This window comes from Desmodus rotundus, chromosome 3 (assembly GCF_022682495.2).
Source record: "Desmodus rotundus isolate HL8 chromosome 3, HLdesRot8A.1, whole genome shotgun sequence".
NCBI lineage: Eukaryota > Metazoa > Chordata > Mammalia > Chiroptera > Phyllostomidae > Desmodus > Desmodus rotundus.
Window position 1 is genome coordinate 190,865,122 of NC_071389.1, and position 15,581 is coordinate 190,880,702.

The 15,581-nt window shown below is 41.9% G+C and overlaps 1 protein-coding gene across 1 annotated transcript in view; it reads right to left on the reverse strand.

Moving 5' to 3' along the window:
* Positions 1-9,484, reverse strand: part of BPIFC (BPI fold containing family C) — a 36,834-nt gene extending 27,350 nt beyond the window's left edge. The window contains exons 1-3 of the mRNA XM_024579342.3: positions 9,445-9,484; positions 3,146-3,269; positions 1,104-1,224 (exon numbers count right to left, since the gene is read on the reverse strand). Coding sequence (XP_024435110.2) covers positions 1,104-1,224; positions 3,146-3,269 — 245 coding nt within the window. The 5' untranslated portion in view covers positions 9,445-9,484. The remainder of the gene's footprint in view (positions 1-1,103; positions 1,225-3,145; positions 3,270-9,444) is intronic.
* Positions 9,485-15,581: the final 6,097 nt, after the last annotated feature.

Here is a 15,581-nt window from a genome sequence, read left to right on the forward strand (position 1 = left end):
GCTGAGGGTGGTGGAGCAAGAAACTATAAGGTGGTGGGATACTGATGGGGCTTCCATAGGGATCCTCCACTGTCCCCTCTGAGCCTCTTATTTGTGAGACAAGAACAAACCTCTATTACATCTAAGCCATCGTAGTTTGCTGTTATATTCAACGGAAGTTTATTCCTAATTAATACAATATCAAAACTCTGGGCTAGGTGTAATAAGGATCTGAACAAATGTGGCGATTCTATTGTTCTGACAATGATGTCCCTATGCTGTCTTTATGGATATCAACTCACACTTGCACAGCAAGCAGTTTCAGTTTCATAAAGTGTCTTTGCATTTCTGACATCACCTGACTTTTACTGTTTACTGATTTTGACATTGGATTTTGTTGCTATAACACAGCAGAAAAGATTATAGCTGCCACCAGAATTCTTCTTAGGAAGAGAGACTTGTTGGTTGTAAAATTACTTTGAAAAGCATTTAGAGTGTGAAGGAAGGGTCTTTGGTGCCCTCGAGTGGGTGGGACTGCTTTGCCTGAGGCCAGTAGAAGACAATTGTGTTGCTCCAGAGGAGGAAAGGTCTGGAGCGCAGGAGGGCAGAAGGCCATGTGCCCAGTGACCTCTGAAACCTTAGCTGACCTTTACTAAAATATGAAAAAATTTGATGAGAGTAGATTTAATTTTGAGGCTGTGGTTGAATTCAACTTCTAGGTTTATGGGGGTGAGGGTAGCAATGGAATGAATAAGAATTTCCTTTAGAAGATGAGGGACCAGGTGGCCACAGCAGACTACTGTGTTGGATTGGAATTCTCAGTTCAGGAAAGAGGCAAGGACACAAGGACATGGACTCTGAGCAGATTCGCCAGGTGCCCACAGCTAGTGTGCAGCAGAGATATGACCTGAACCCAGGTGTTCAGACCCAAATGCCGCGCTATATGTCAACTTCGTGCCCCCTTTTTTCCTTTGGTCATTTATCCGATAAGCCTCTCACCAAAGGCTGGTTAACTTCTGCTCTGCAGGTCCTGATGCTACACCAGAACAGGTGGTGGCATATCCACAACCCTGCGAGTTTAAAGATGAATTTAACTGCTAACAATGCTCTTCTTTTTCACTTACTTTGAAAAATTGTAGTTCACATAATCAACCTTCAGAAATTCAAGAGACTCAGAACCTTTTAAATCTGGGATGTTTCTTTCTTTGGCCATTTGCTCAATCATCTCCATCCCGGCTTGAACGCCTGTGAAAGAACCAAAGAAAGTGTTTATTGGTCATACACAAAGATGGCAATGGTGTCATATCATTAAACACACTAGTGAACCTTATTGAGTGAGGCATGCTCTTAGATACTTAGGAAACACCAATCACACCAGGTGGGTATGATTGTCGTCCCTGCTGCACACATGGAAACAATGGTTATCAGAGGGGCTAATAATGTTGCTTGAGACCCCAGTGCTAAGTGCATGAGAGATTTTCATTGTTGGCCAAGGCCAAAGAATATTATCACAGGGCAGTATGATAGGAAAAGTGCAAAATATTATCATTACCCACATTTTACAGATGAATAAACTGAACCTCAAAGAGGTTAATGCTCACCTAAGTCACCCAGCAAAGAACTGGGGGACCCAGTAGTCAAATATTGGCAATTTGGCTCCAGACTCTATGTCTTATTGAAGCCAGTCCCAGAAAGTAGTTCCCCCCACTGGCCCAGATTCTTTCAGCTCAGGAATTTTTGGCCTGAGGTCCATGGACCTCTTTGGGAACTTTTGAACCCCCTGAAATTCTAATAAAGACTGTGATTGGTTGCACATGTACATATAGGGGTGGGCAAAAGTAGGTTTACAGTTGTTCATATGGAAAATAGTATAATAATTAATAAGTAATAATACAAAAATAAACTCTGTGTTTTGTGTACTCAGAACTGTAAACCTACTTTTCAGGGAGAGGGCCCACATTTTCATCGTGTTCTCAAAGGATCCCAGGACTCCAAAAAGGTTAGAAACCACTGCTTTTTATTTGGGATACATCTGTCTTGATGTGGCAGCACTACAGAACATAAAAGAGGAAAAAACGAGGCCTATTCCACATTAAGGAGCTTGCAAAAAGTAACTTACAAAGTAATGAAGAGTGATCTTTTCATTTTAACCTTCTCAAGGAGGAAGCTTTACCTTTACCCCTTACTTTGCAGCTTAAGCTCATTTCCACTTATTGGAAATGAGTTGAAGGAGAAAAGATTTTATCCTCTATGACACCATGAGTAATGTTGCAGTGTGGGGATGTAACAGTAAAATGTAAAGGTTGTAAAGATGGAACGAACCAAGGCACTATTGGAGAGCTTTGGCTAGAATCCCAACATTGTCCCATACTAGCTTGTGTGATCTTGCAAGTCACAAAATCTCTTTATCCCTAACTTTCTTCATCTACGCTCATATAACACAGGACCTTAGTGAATATCAACTGATAATTTAGCTAATCTTAGGCAAAAATTTACAGGCGAGAAACAGGCCCATATACTTTGATTTTACCATTCCTTGTTTCTATATAATCTGTCCTCATCCCAATTAAGCCCAAAGAAAATGTCAGCCCGACATTTTTCTCTGCCTGTGCCTCTAATGGAGTGGCTCTCAGTCTTTCAGTGTTTCAGACTCCTTTGTGCATCAAATAAATGTACAGGGCCTCTCTCGAGAAAAATGTACAATCATCATCCTCATTAAATTTTGCACACAATTTCAGGGAACTCTAAGTTCCTATTGAAGTCAAACCCTTTTTTGAACTCTAAGTCATTACTTTTATTCCAAATCTCCTTTCCTCTGTACTATAGTGCATTCTCCTCTAGAGCTCTGAGATGTTCACTGTGTGTGTGTGTGTGAGAGAGAGACAGAGAAAGAGAGGGAGGAAAGAGAGAGAGAAAAACAGAGAGAGAAGAGAGAGAATGAGAATGAGTAAGTCTGTGTCTGTGTTTGGACATGCCTACTGTTAAGGTGATTATTTTTAGGCAACATTTTCTTCCCAGCCATCTTAGTACCTTCTGCATAAGTGAGTGGACCACCCAACAGTAGAGCTTGTCTCCGTCATGACACAGCTCAGTATGAGGTTCTGGGTTTGGGCTACAGACTGCACCTAGGGGGCTGCAGCCTGGCTTCTGACAGCATCCAACTCACCATAGTCCAGAGCCCGCTGAGTAGCTCTCGCCTTGATTCCAGGGTATATGGTCTGAGCAGATGAGATGTAGACATTCCACAGGAGAAAACATCCCCAAAGGACTTGGTCCATTTTTATATGCATCTGCAGTTAACCAACATTTAAGGTTTCTCAATTATTCTTGACTTTCTTATTGGTCAATTCCCCCCAGCATTTCTAGGCTTTCTCCTTTTCATTGCTCATTCATGGAACTCATCCCATCTGTCTGTCCGTCCATCCATCCATCCAGGAATCATCTATTGAACACATCAGAACATGTTCTAGGTGCTGAGGATGTAAAGATGACCTATGTGTAGCCTCTGATCTCTGCTTCCCACAGACTAGTGGGCGAGCCACACACACAGATGATTATAACACAATACATATGATGCAATGCAATATGAACAAGAGTCTTACAATAAATGTACTGATTTGGATATGCCTTGAGAAGGATACTAGGGTGGGGGCGAGGAATTCTTAATTCTTGAGTTTTAGAACAAATGAGTCAGTAGTTTAGAAAGGTGGCCTCAGCAAATCTGCTTAAAGACCCTTGATGACTCCCTTTTGCCTACCATGGTAGGGTTTAAGCTCTTAGCATGGCAATCAGGGTCTTTCACAATTGGCTCCAAAATTCTCCCAAGCTCCTGTCCTTCCTCTTCTGTTTAAGTGGTAACTGTTCTGAGCTGGGCACACTGAACTATGTGCTATTCCTCAATTTGCCAGTTCCCTTGTGACTGAGGGCTTTTTGTTTAACTCTCCCAACGTAAACACACTTGTCTGTCTGTCTGTCTGTCTCCTTTCCCCATTCTGCCCCTCTGCCTCTGGATCACAACCCACATTTTGTCTGGTGAACGCATCCTCCAGGGCCAGCTCCAGTGTCCACTCTGTGAAAGCTTCCCTCGCCAGATCATTTTGCACTGGGCTCATCATTGCATTGTCTCCTCTGTGCTTCCAAAGCACTTTGTACAATACGCATGCTTCTGTTTGAGCATCTGAAACACCATGAGCTTTTAAGCAGGCTCACCACTTCCACCACTATACCTCCAATCATCACACTAAGCCAGTATCATTTCATGTGGGTGTTTGCAGTCACCTCCTTACTGGTCTCTCGACTTCTCTTGCCCTCTTCTGGCTATCCTCCACACCACAGCCAGAATAGGCCTTTTAGAATGAAAGTCAGATCTTGTCATCCCCACCCCATAAAAGCCCTTGAGTGGTTCCCAGTCTTACTCAGCATAAAATCCAGAGCCCTTCCACCAATTGTAAGGCCATGCCCTTACTCCACACCTCTACCTTCTCATTGATCTCCTTCTTTAACACATCAATCTCGCTCACCAGTTCCCAGCCTCACTGGCTGACTTGATCTTTCTTGAACACTCTAAGCATCTTGTACCCCCACATCTTTGTGCTTGTTGTTCCGTCTGCCTGACACAATCATCCTCTGGAAAAATCACATGGCTAGGTTTTCAAGTGTTACCTCAGTGAAGCCTTTCCTACCCATTCTATACAAAACAAGGACCCCCCTCATCCCCGTGACCCTGACATTCCCTGTGCCCCTCCTCACTTCATTTTTCTTCAGGCACTTAGTATCATCTAGCATAATTTACAGTTACTTATTTGTTTAGTGCCTGTCTCTCCTACTGGAATTTTTAGGTTTCACAGGGAAGAATTTCATCACCTCAGCACCTTGAACAGTGACTGGCACACAGTAGGGAGTGGGTAAATACTGAAAGGTTGATTGAATGAATGTCTCTTCCTGGAGACTGTGAAGTGAGCCAGGTTAGCCTTCTGAGTTTCCACAGCATTTGGAGCAGTTCTTGACCTTAGTAGGCACCACACTGTGTGGTGATTGTCTTTACTTGTCTGTCCCTTCATCGCAGGCATTGTCTTACTTTTGTATCTCCAAAGTCTGGTACAATATCAATGCATAGTCGATACACAAAAGAAATCTTAACAAACATCTTCTCTGAGGAGAGGGACCACATCTTCTTCACTGTTATATTGCTAGTGCTTGGCATATATTAATTGTTTAATGCATATTTGTTGAATTAATGAGCTCAATGAATTAATGCCCATTTTCTTGATGAATGAAGCACAGGTACTATCAACAACAGTAACATGGGTTTCTTTTACTGACAACCATGTGAGGAACACATTCACAGACCTTGTTTATAGTTCTGGGAGTTTATAACCTGTAAGGTATCATTGCTGCATTTACACATGCCAGAGACCCACATGTGACAGATTCCCACTGAGTTAACACCCAAACATGAAACAAATCAGAGAAGCATTTGTGAAGGTGGTCAAAGAAGAGAACAGTGTGGAAGCTGTGCATTTAGACAGAAGGAGGGGTTGGGCAAGGAAGGATTGGAAAGGGGCTGGGATTCAGGAGCAATCTCGATGCAGGAAAGGGGTCATTGTGAGAGGTGTGTATGTGGGTGGTTGGCCAAGATAAGTTTGATAAAGGGGTTTGTGTGGGCCTACGGGTAAGGCCATAGAGGTGGGAGTGGGGTGACGTAGACAAAGGAGTGTCCCGGAGGATTAACCTGAAAGGAATAGGGAAGTCTGACTGGAGAAGTGAGTGTCTGAGCAGGGCTGTTGCTAGCCTATCTTGGGCTTTTGTGTGAAATGGGAAAAGGCGCCCTCCGGCAGAGAGTGGGGCCAGTGAAAAGTGTTTTAGGAACACCCCATACCAGTGTATCTGGTTTGGTGGGGAGAGCAAGGGCTGCCCTACTCAGCCCTTGGACTGGCATTTTGTCTAGTGCACAAGCTGCCCAGTGTATTCAGTGGACCCAAGCTCAGATTAATGAACGCTGATGTGAGCATTTTGCTGGAGGGCTATGAGGTTGAGAATTAGGGTCTTGACCTGTCTGTTCTGTATGGAGTAAGTCTACCTTCAGGTGTGAAAGGAGGCTGGCTCAGTCAGCCTGCTTACATTTCCCACTGAACATCCCAGGAGCCCTCTCTATGCATCCCACTGTCCAGACACATTGAGCCCCCGGTTCCTAACCACACACCATGTTTCCTGCCCAGTGCCTGTGTTCATATGTTGCTCCCCTTCACCTAGGCCTGGGGAAACCCTATGAACCTAAAGGTCCATTTCAAATATAGCCTTCTTTTTGAAGCCATTTCTGACTTCCATAAACTAATCTCATTTCCTTTCCTCAGTCAAATTATATATTTATTTATGTGTGTATTTTTGTTTTCTTGATTATTGTCCATCTTTCCTACCAGAATGTAAGCACCATGAGGGCACAGACCTCATCTCATTTGGAGGTCCTAGAGCTCGGCTCAGTGTCTTGGACACAGTGAGTGATTGATAAGTATTGGTAGAATGAATCAGTGAGTCATTAAATGAAGGAACAGCCCTTACCTCACTCTACATTATAATTCTTTGCAGAGGTGATTGGAAAGGCATGTGTTTGCTAAGTAGAGCACATGCACCCATGAGGGAAGATGTTGGCCACAGTCCTGGGGCACAGTTGGGGAGGTTAGGTAGTGGATTGTGGGGAGGGCAGAAGTCTTGGAGGAGTAATCTGTGTAGGCTACTGGGGGTGGGGCGGGACTCAGGGTAGTGACTACTTACTATTAATACTTAGTTATTGCAATATTTTAACACTGCTATGGCCATATGCATTCAGTGTGATGTTTCAGCCCTGCGGAGTTGGTTTGGGTTATACAGGACAATCTACAGGAAGAAGCTGGGAAGCAATGCCAGGGGCAGGGCTAAAGAGGGGTGGCTGGAGGATGGTCAGGATAGAGGCAACACTAAGGGAAGCAGAGAGGAATGACAGTGAGAGCTAAGGGGCAGGGGCTTGGGTAGGAGAGGAGGGTCTCTGGCCAAGCAATGAATGATCTGAGGGCTGGTGGAAATTTGAGGAGTGGGTAAGCAAGTGTGAGCTCTTCCACATTCTGGGAGGCAGGATGTATTAACTAACAGCTTATACTCAGAATGGACTCAGGAGCTGGGTCCAATTGCCATCTATGCTAGGTCTTCCTTGATCTGCTAGTTGAGCTGGGGGTGGTCAAGGGTTCCTGGACAGGGGAATAGCAAAGATGAAGGGGACTACGGGAGTAAGGGGAACACTCCTGGGGCTCCGGTTTGTGGCTATACACCAATGAGTATAGAAATATTTCCACATTTTAACAAATGATGAGGCCATCCTAACATGTAGTCATGCTAATATCTACAGGCGAAGAACTGTAAATGGGTGTGCCATGCCAAGGAAGGCATATGACAAACTTTTTAAAATAGGAAACCATTTTTCATAGCAGTGGATAGCAATGGGAAAGAACGTTAGACCAAAAAATTTATACCCATGATCTGCATGCAAATTAAGGTAGAAATTATATCTCTGCCTGGCACATAGTAGGACCTCGATAAATATTTACTAACTGACCAACTTACAAGATCCTGGTTAACTAAGAAAGGTTCTACAACATGGTGAAAAAAATGAGAAAACCAAACCATTATACAAATAGCTCTCCATTTCTACAGCAAAAAAAGCATGATTAACCAAAGCAGATACATCACCTGTTAATAGAATCACAACTAAAATAATACATTTGTATTTCTTTACCACTTACAAAGCTCACACCAATTCTTTGAGGTGGATGCTATCCCACCTCCATCTTGGACACGTGGACACAGGCTCAGAGAATCTGAATGACCTTTCTGAGATTATTCACTAAGTCAGGCACCTGGGAATCAAACCTTGCTCTTCTGGCTCCTACTTTTTGTGTTTATATATTTTTTCATTTAATGACTTGTTACATGCTAGAATTTTTAATTTTAATTTGGGAATTTTAAATAGGAGTTACTTGATGCCCTCTTCTATGTGAAAAAAAATCATTAAGCACCTGGAAATTTTCAAGCATCAAGTGCAAATCCCTTCATATTTTCCTGGGCACAAGTGAGGTTTTAAATTCCCTTCCGGCAGCAAAAAACCTGTTTTCCCTTCTTGGTTAAAGAAGGTTTCCAAAGTGGTCTACTTGGATGGAGATCCAGGAACTCAAAATTGCATACAGAAATACATATATTTCCTCTAAAAAGTTTATGAGTGAATGAAATTTCTGGGCTATAAAGGGATGGCTTGTATGTAACTTTCAGTTGAATTGTTTGGTTTGGATGATAATTTATGGGCAGGGGAGGAAAGGAACCTCATCAAGCAAGGTGATGACTCTTAAAAGGTTAAGTAATTTGGCTGACAAGAAAGGGCAGGGTGAGTTCCCTGTTAAGAGGGATCCAAGATGATTTTAAAACCCTGCCGGCCAAGTTACCTATTTTGTTGCTTCTGAGGAATTGCTTCTTTCCAAGATTCGAAACCTCAGAACTCATTACATTTCCATCCAACATATGGACAGAATAACACTTCTAATGAGATGGCCCATGCCTGAGCCATTCCAATGACTAGAGGTAAGAAAACTCTGGTACAATTGAGAAAACTCCTGAGACAGATCAATTTGCCATTACTGCTCATGGGGGAGAGCTTTGACACACTCTGGAAAAATTGATTAAAGAAGTGATGAGTGAATGAAATGTAGCCTTTAAAACACAGGCAAAAGTTGAAAAATTTAGTTCAATTGGTTTAAAGCCTAGACTTTAAGAATATTCTAACCTAATGGTGAAGATAAAATGTTTGTAAGAAGTCTAAATCAACAGGCATGGGAAGAAGTAGAGAATATTTCAAGGGATTCAGCCCACACATCTGATTTTACATCAAGATCTGTAATGACAAGTACCTTGAAAATTCACACCAAATCTTTCTTCCCCAAACTGCATACACAACATGGACAAGTTAAAAATTTCTTAAGTGGGAGAGTTGTTTGCTCTGGCAGGATCTTGGTCACTGAGGTGATTCAAGACCTGGCCCCAAAGCAGCGAGATCACAGCAGCTCCTTAATCCTCACCATGCTGGTTGAGACACACGTCAGTATTTTCTGCCACTGTGCTGGGCTCCCCATTGAAATGGATGGAAAAATAAGCCCAGACTCTTGAGCAACCCTCTTAACACGGCTGAATGTGGCAAAACTGAGCATGTAGTTCCAACCAATTTTCTATTCTCTCTTAGAGATGTTCACAGTCTTCTTGGTGAGCAAGAGTGACATGAAAAATAAATAAACCAAACAGAAAAACTGAGGCAGACCATAACAACTCAGAATACGTGACAGCTGCATGTTCAGGGTGTCCTACCAGATCTGGGATGTCTCCAGGGAGAGGGTAATCCCTGTTGGGAGACTATCTGCTGGCAGAGACCTGAAGCTTGCTCGTGATCCTTACCTCAAGCAGAGGAAGAGTCCAAAGCCGGGAAGCACCTTCAATTCTCTCTGCCTTTGAAGTCGGTGTGTTCTCTACTTGAGCTTTGAACTCAGCTGCTGCAAAGACAGGATAATTAAGTCTGAATCATCTAGTGGTGGATTCTTTTAATGCCTCTTTCAAAATATGATACATAATTGCTTCACTTCAATTACCCAATGGCATGAATGAACACTACAGACTCTACCTAGATGAGCAGACAATGCCACCTATGCAATAATTACCTCCCTGCAACACACACACACACACACACACACACACACAGCTCATGTGAAATTGTTATGGCTACCTTACCAGAATGATTTAGTCAAGACTTCTGAAGTATTGAAATAGGTGTTAAATTGTATTGAATTGGAAGAGGAAGAATTTTTCTTTCTGGAATAATAAGCTGGTTTCTTCTGGTCAGGTTGTCTGTAGGGAGGGGTTGGCTCCACTACTGCAAAGAATATGCTTTGGACTTTTAGTGAATCAGATTCAGTCTGAGAGCATGAAGCTAGATAACCAGGCTGACCTACTTACCATCTTTGTATTCCAGGGCAAGACCACAGAAGCCATCTCTAAGTGTCCACTTCTTGTCTGAAGGTTATTAACGGCTTCCTGCCTCAGCATTTCTTTGAAGCAAGCTGGGTGGGTTCATCAACTAGGTATCAAGTAACTTGATATCTTCAGATTCTAAACTCCATCCCCACTCCCATCCCCCATGTTTTAGTCATTGCATTTTCGATGGCCAGGGATCTGATTGCATGAAGTGTCTAATGACTTATTTACAATTTCCTGGGTAAGATAGGGTGACCGGTTGTCCTGGTTTTCCCAGGATGCAGGATCTTCAGCACTAAAACCAGGACAGTCTTAGGAGACCTGGGAGGACTGGTCACCCTAGTAAGAAAACCAGGCATGTTCACTTGGCATTGTGTACACTTCTGACAGCCCTTCTCATCTAGTGTACCGCCAGTTATTTTTACCTACTTAGCCTGAGTTTCCTTGGGGGTAAAACGAAGATAAAAATAGTATCTACCTTAATTAGTTCTGGTGAAAAGAAAAAGGTTGGTAACTGTTTTAGTTTGTTTATTTAGTCTGTTATAACAAAATACTATAGAACAGTCTAAGCTTAAGTTAAGCTAAGCTTATATGCTAAGATCTCATAGCTTATACACAACAGAAGTTTGTTGCTCTGGAGGCTGGGAAGTCCAAGATCAAGGTGCCAGCATGGTCACGTTTTGTTGAGGACCCTCTGCCAGGTTCATAGCTGGTGTCTTCTGGTGGGTCCTCACGTGGCGGACGGAGCTGAGAGTTCTCGGGAGCCTCTTTTATAAGTCACTAATCCCATTATGACATAAGGACCCACCTACAAATGTCATCACCTTTGGGGGTTAGGATTTCAGCATATAAATTTTGGGGGATACAAACAGTCAGATAGTAATAATGAGAATATGCTCCTTGAACTGTAAAGTGCTACAAAATCTTATCCATTAGTATGTGGCCATTATCAATGGTGGTATGAGACACTGTAGACTCTCTCCTCATAGAATCATTTATTGTCAGTCATCACAGATTAATCTAGTTATTAAATCAACAAATATTTACTGGGCGCCTACCAAAGCCAAGCCCCCCTTCAACAAAAAAGACAGAATCCCTGTCCACATGGAGTTTATGTTCTAGCAGATGGAGAAATAAAATAACCAACCAACCAAACAAAAGGTGTAGATGTGGCATGGGCTATGAAGGAAACAAGGGGACGTAGTTTGCGGGGGTGGCCTTATAATTGGTAGTGTGGTGTAACTGGGGGAGGTGTGCTTATTTTGTTAGGATGGTCCAGGAAGGCTTCTCTGAGGAGGTAATATGTGAGCATTAGAAACCAGGCAGGCAAATCACTGAAGGGAAAGGTAGAGGGAACAGCAAAAGTGGGCCAGTGTGTCTGGAAATAATGGTATTGAACATCTATATGGTGATGTCAGTTGCTCTGGGAAGAGGTTGTCAGGAAATATGAATTTCCAAGTTATCGTCCTACAAGTGGAATTAAAGCCACAGAAGTGGATGACACCTGAGGCAGTTTTCCATGGTGCATGTGCTACCCTGGGGGGATGCAGAATACTTTCAGGTGCTACACAGGTAACACTTGAAATTGTATCGTGATTATCTTTAGTGTGTTAGGAGAAAAATAGAACCAGACATGGGAAAGGGTGAATGACATCACACATCACGTGGAAATAAAATTTTCTGTCCTTTTCTCAGATTATTCCCTGGGTGGCACCAGTTTCCTTTCTCTCTATGGTCCTAGGTTTCCTCTTCTCTCACCTCCCCAGAGCGGCTTCTTGGTTCTCCCTTCCCTCCTCCCCCAACTCACCCCCATTCCTTCTCTGTGTCAGAAAGATTTCTGATCATGTTCAGCCTCCTATTTGCATCGCATATTCATTAACCAGCTGCATAGGATCTGCTAGACTTAGAAGCTGAGAACTGTAAAATAACAATTGTAAATATTTCCTGATTAGTTTTTCAAAAGACCTGGAAATCTAACCATATCTTGGTGAAAACCTGAGTCATTGTTGTGTATGCTGGGACATTTAGCACAGGATTTGGGGGGAAGGGTGGCCTGGACGAATGAGGAGAGGGAATGTGGAATGTGGGGGCTCTGTCCTGCAGTCCTGGAAGGCTCTTGCTTCAAATGGACATACTCTGCCCACCCCAAGCCCCTCCTCTGGGGCTCAGAGCCATCATCTGTAAACGTGGAGATCACGTTTACTGGGAAGAGTTTCTATGAGAATTAAACTAAGTGAGCTAGCACATATTAAGTTTTTCATACAATGTCAACAGCTTACATACATTATTACTTGCATTTCCTCTATTTTTATTTTAAATTCATATTTTAAGATATTTTAAACAACTTTTTTATTTTTAATAAATGTACATCTAGTTTTCATGGTATTTTATTTTTTATATTTACCTCCTATTTGGAAATTAATAGAAGTCTTCTCTTTATATAGCTTCCCCTTTCAAACAAATTTATATACTGTTAAGAAGTGGGCTGGTTTATAGAGAAAAAATTAACCAGCAGTACAGCTCATGAGAGACATAAAATAATTTTGGAAAAAGGTCTGAAATAAATGGAGTTTAGGAAACTAAGATTGAAGAAGAGTGCAGCTAGTCTGTTTTATTTCATTTGAAAGGGGCTATAGATTATTAACCAATGTCACACCAATAAATTTAATAAAAAATAAAATGAAAAAAGGGGCTATAGAAATCAGCTCATTAGCTTTCCTTTCTGTTCAAGGAATCACTTAGGGGCAAATCTGTCAAATTCATCATTAAAAACGACAACAGTGAAAGCCAGCAGCACTGTATCCAGTTTCATTATTTATTTTAGGTTTCCAGATTTAACTGAAAATTTGCTGGGAACTCCTGCTTACTCAGCCTACTCACAATGGCGGTCTAGAATGCAAGATTCATTATTTCACTTACTAATCGCTGGCAGCATATCAGCCTCTGCAGGTCAAGGGGCATCTTTAATTAAAACTCCGAAAGACAAATCATAATTAACTAGGTAGAATAATTGTTCATTAAAGGAAGATGTTAAGATACAGTGTTAAGGAACTGAGCATCCTAGCTCTTGGTTTCCAGAATGTCTGGGCCATTCCTGTATAGAAAGAACCTATCTGAATATCAGACTTGTTTTGAACTTTGCAGATGACTTGTGTTATTCTTTATGGAAGACAGAAGTGGGAGGGGACAAGGAGTAGGTGTATATGGGGGATGAACCAGGTAGGGCAGTCTTAGGAAATGACACTTTGAGCTCTGATCCCTTAATGCCCACCTACCCCAACATTTTGTGTTGACAAAATCTGGTTAAAAGTAACACCTGAAGAGGGACATAAAGGGAAGAGAAAAGTAAGAGGTAACATTTATTATTTGTTATGTTCTGGGCACCAGTTATATATGAACTCAGTCAATCCCCACCAAGACTATATAAGGTACTAACATTATCTCCATTTTATAGATAAGGAAACTAAGAGGTTAAGTAATTTGCCGAAGCTTAGGCATCACAGATAGTAAGTTATAGAGCCAGGATTCAGGACCCAGGTCGGTGGGTGTTCTGCTTCTACAAGTTCTTGGTCTGAACCACTATGCTAAGCTGCCTTTTTAGGAAGGTCACTAAAGGGCAACCCATAGTCCAGGGGATGTGGAAGGTGAGGAGAGAGAAGGATGCTGTTGCCAGGCAACACATCTGGTTTTTCAAGCTGCTAATTGAATCTGTGTAATTGCCAGTTTGAAATTGCTAGTTTATTACTGACTAGAGGAAGCTGCCTGGAGTTTCTGTGGCTCTTGAAGGAGATAAGTGACCCTAGAGTTCGCTCCAGAAGGGCTGGGGAAACATCTGGCAGAATCTTCCTGTCACTTGGCATCATCTTCCCCTCTCTTCCAGTTCTGTCCCAGGCCACACTCTCTGGATGTCTGTGTGTTGATGTTTCTGGGTGGACACCAGTGACTGACTCAGACCATGGCTCCTGCCACCCACCAGCCACACTCGAATGACTTACGGCAGTGACTCCCTCCTGGTTTTGAAAAATAAGCACACCCATTTACCTACTCACCTCCACCCTTTATCAGTTATCTAAAAGGGAGTTACCTTTTATCACCTGCAGTTCAGAGTGAACTTGAATTCATGCTAAAATTCTAATGCATATACATATGACTTTTATGAGAAATGAAGGGTCAGTTGTGGAGCTGAGCAAACAAGATAGTGTGATCCAACTCCGAAACGCCTGGGACACTGATGTGGGTCCAATTCAACAGGTAAGAGTTTCTCTCCCTTGGTGTTAAAGACATTTTGGGCCATGTATTCTTTTTATGTTTAACAATAATTTCTTTTTTAGTAAACTTTTTCTTTCAATTACAGTTGATATTCAATACTGGGCCACATAATTCTCTGATGTAGGGGCTAACCTGTGCTTTGTAGGATGTTTAGCAACATCCCTGGCCTCTACCCTGATGTTAGTAGCACCACTCTCTCCTACCCAAGTTGTGACAAAAATGTCTCTGGACTAAGGCAAATATCCCTTGACAGGCCTCAGGTGAGAACCAAGGAAGCAGCGATGTATATTTAAGTATTCTATCCAGCTTCTGCAGTAGAAAATGGCATTCTTCTTGAGGATCAGATACTAATATTCTTTATAATATTTTTCTTAATTACTCAGTAAATATATGAATACACTCTCTTGGTAAAAAAGTCAAACAACACTGGTTTAAACGTCCCACTGTGAAAACCCTGTGCTCCCCTGACTTCACCCTGTCTCCCGTCTCCTTTGCTTTCCATGGACAGGATTTTAACCATTTCAACAGCTTCCGGAGATTTTTTTTCTGACTTGCATGGTTCTTTCAAATCACATTTTTTAAGGCCCATTTCAATTTCTCATCAAAAACAACATCTACATAAGTTATTTGAATTTCTTCTGCACAGGAGATTCGCCGGTTCTCTATTTGTTCAATCATCTGTTTATATCAGTGTGGACTTAAAGATATTTATTTTACACTTTGGCTTATAATCGAAGTCTTCATAATAATTCTATAAATCTAAAACCTCAAAGTCTCTTTATAGGTGTTTTAAAAAGTCCCAAACAACTACAGTTAAGACCTCATGGTATAGACCAAAGTGTGGTTTCATGGTAGCATTGCCTGGAAATCTTTAGAAATGCAAATTCTCAAGTCCTTCTCCAGACCTGATAAATGAGAAACTTTGGAGGTGGGATTCAGCAGTCTGTTTCAAAAAGCTCTCTAGGTGATTCTGAGACTAAAGTATGAGAAGTTGGTAAGTAGATAAAAGCTCAACATTCAGGAAAATAAATTGGATTTGCTTCCAAATAAATTGGAAAACACTGAAAGTAAGGCCAATCCAACTTTCTCTGGTGGAGACAGAATGAGGATCTTACTTTTCCAAACAGATATATTAAGAACTCAGAGACAACCATGAATATATCATTTTAAATCCTGCTTAACCAGTCTTCACAAAGGACATGGGGGTTGAGGGTTATGGAAGATAGATAAGACCTGCCCTTTCCCATTGAGAAACTCATAATCTTGGACTGGAGAAAGCCTGGTGTAGAAATAAT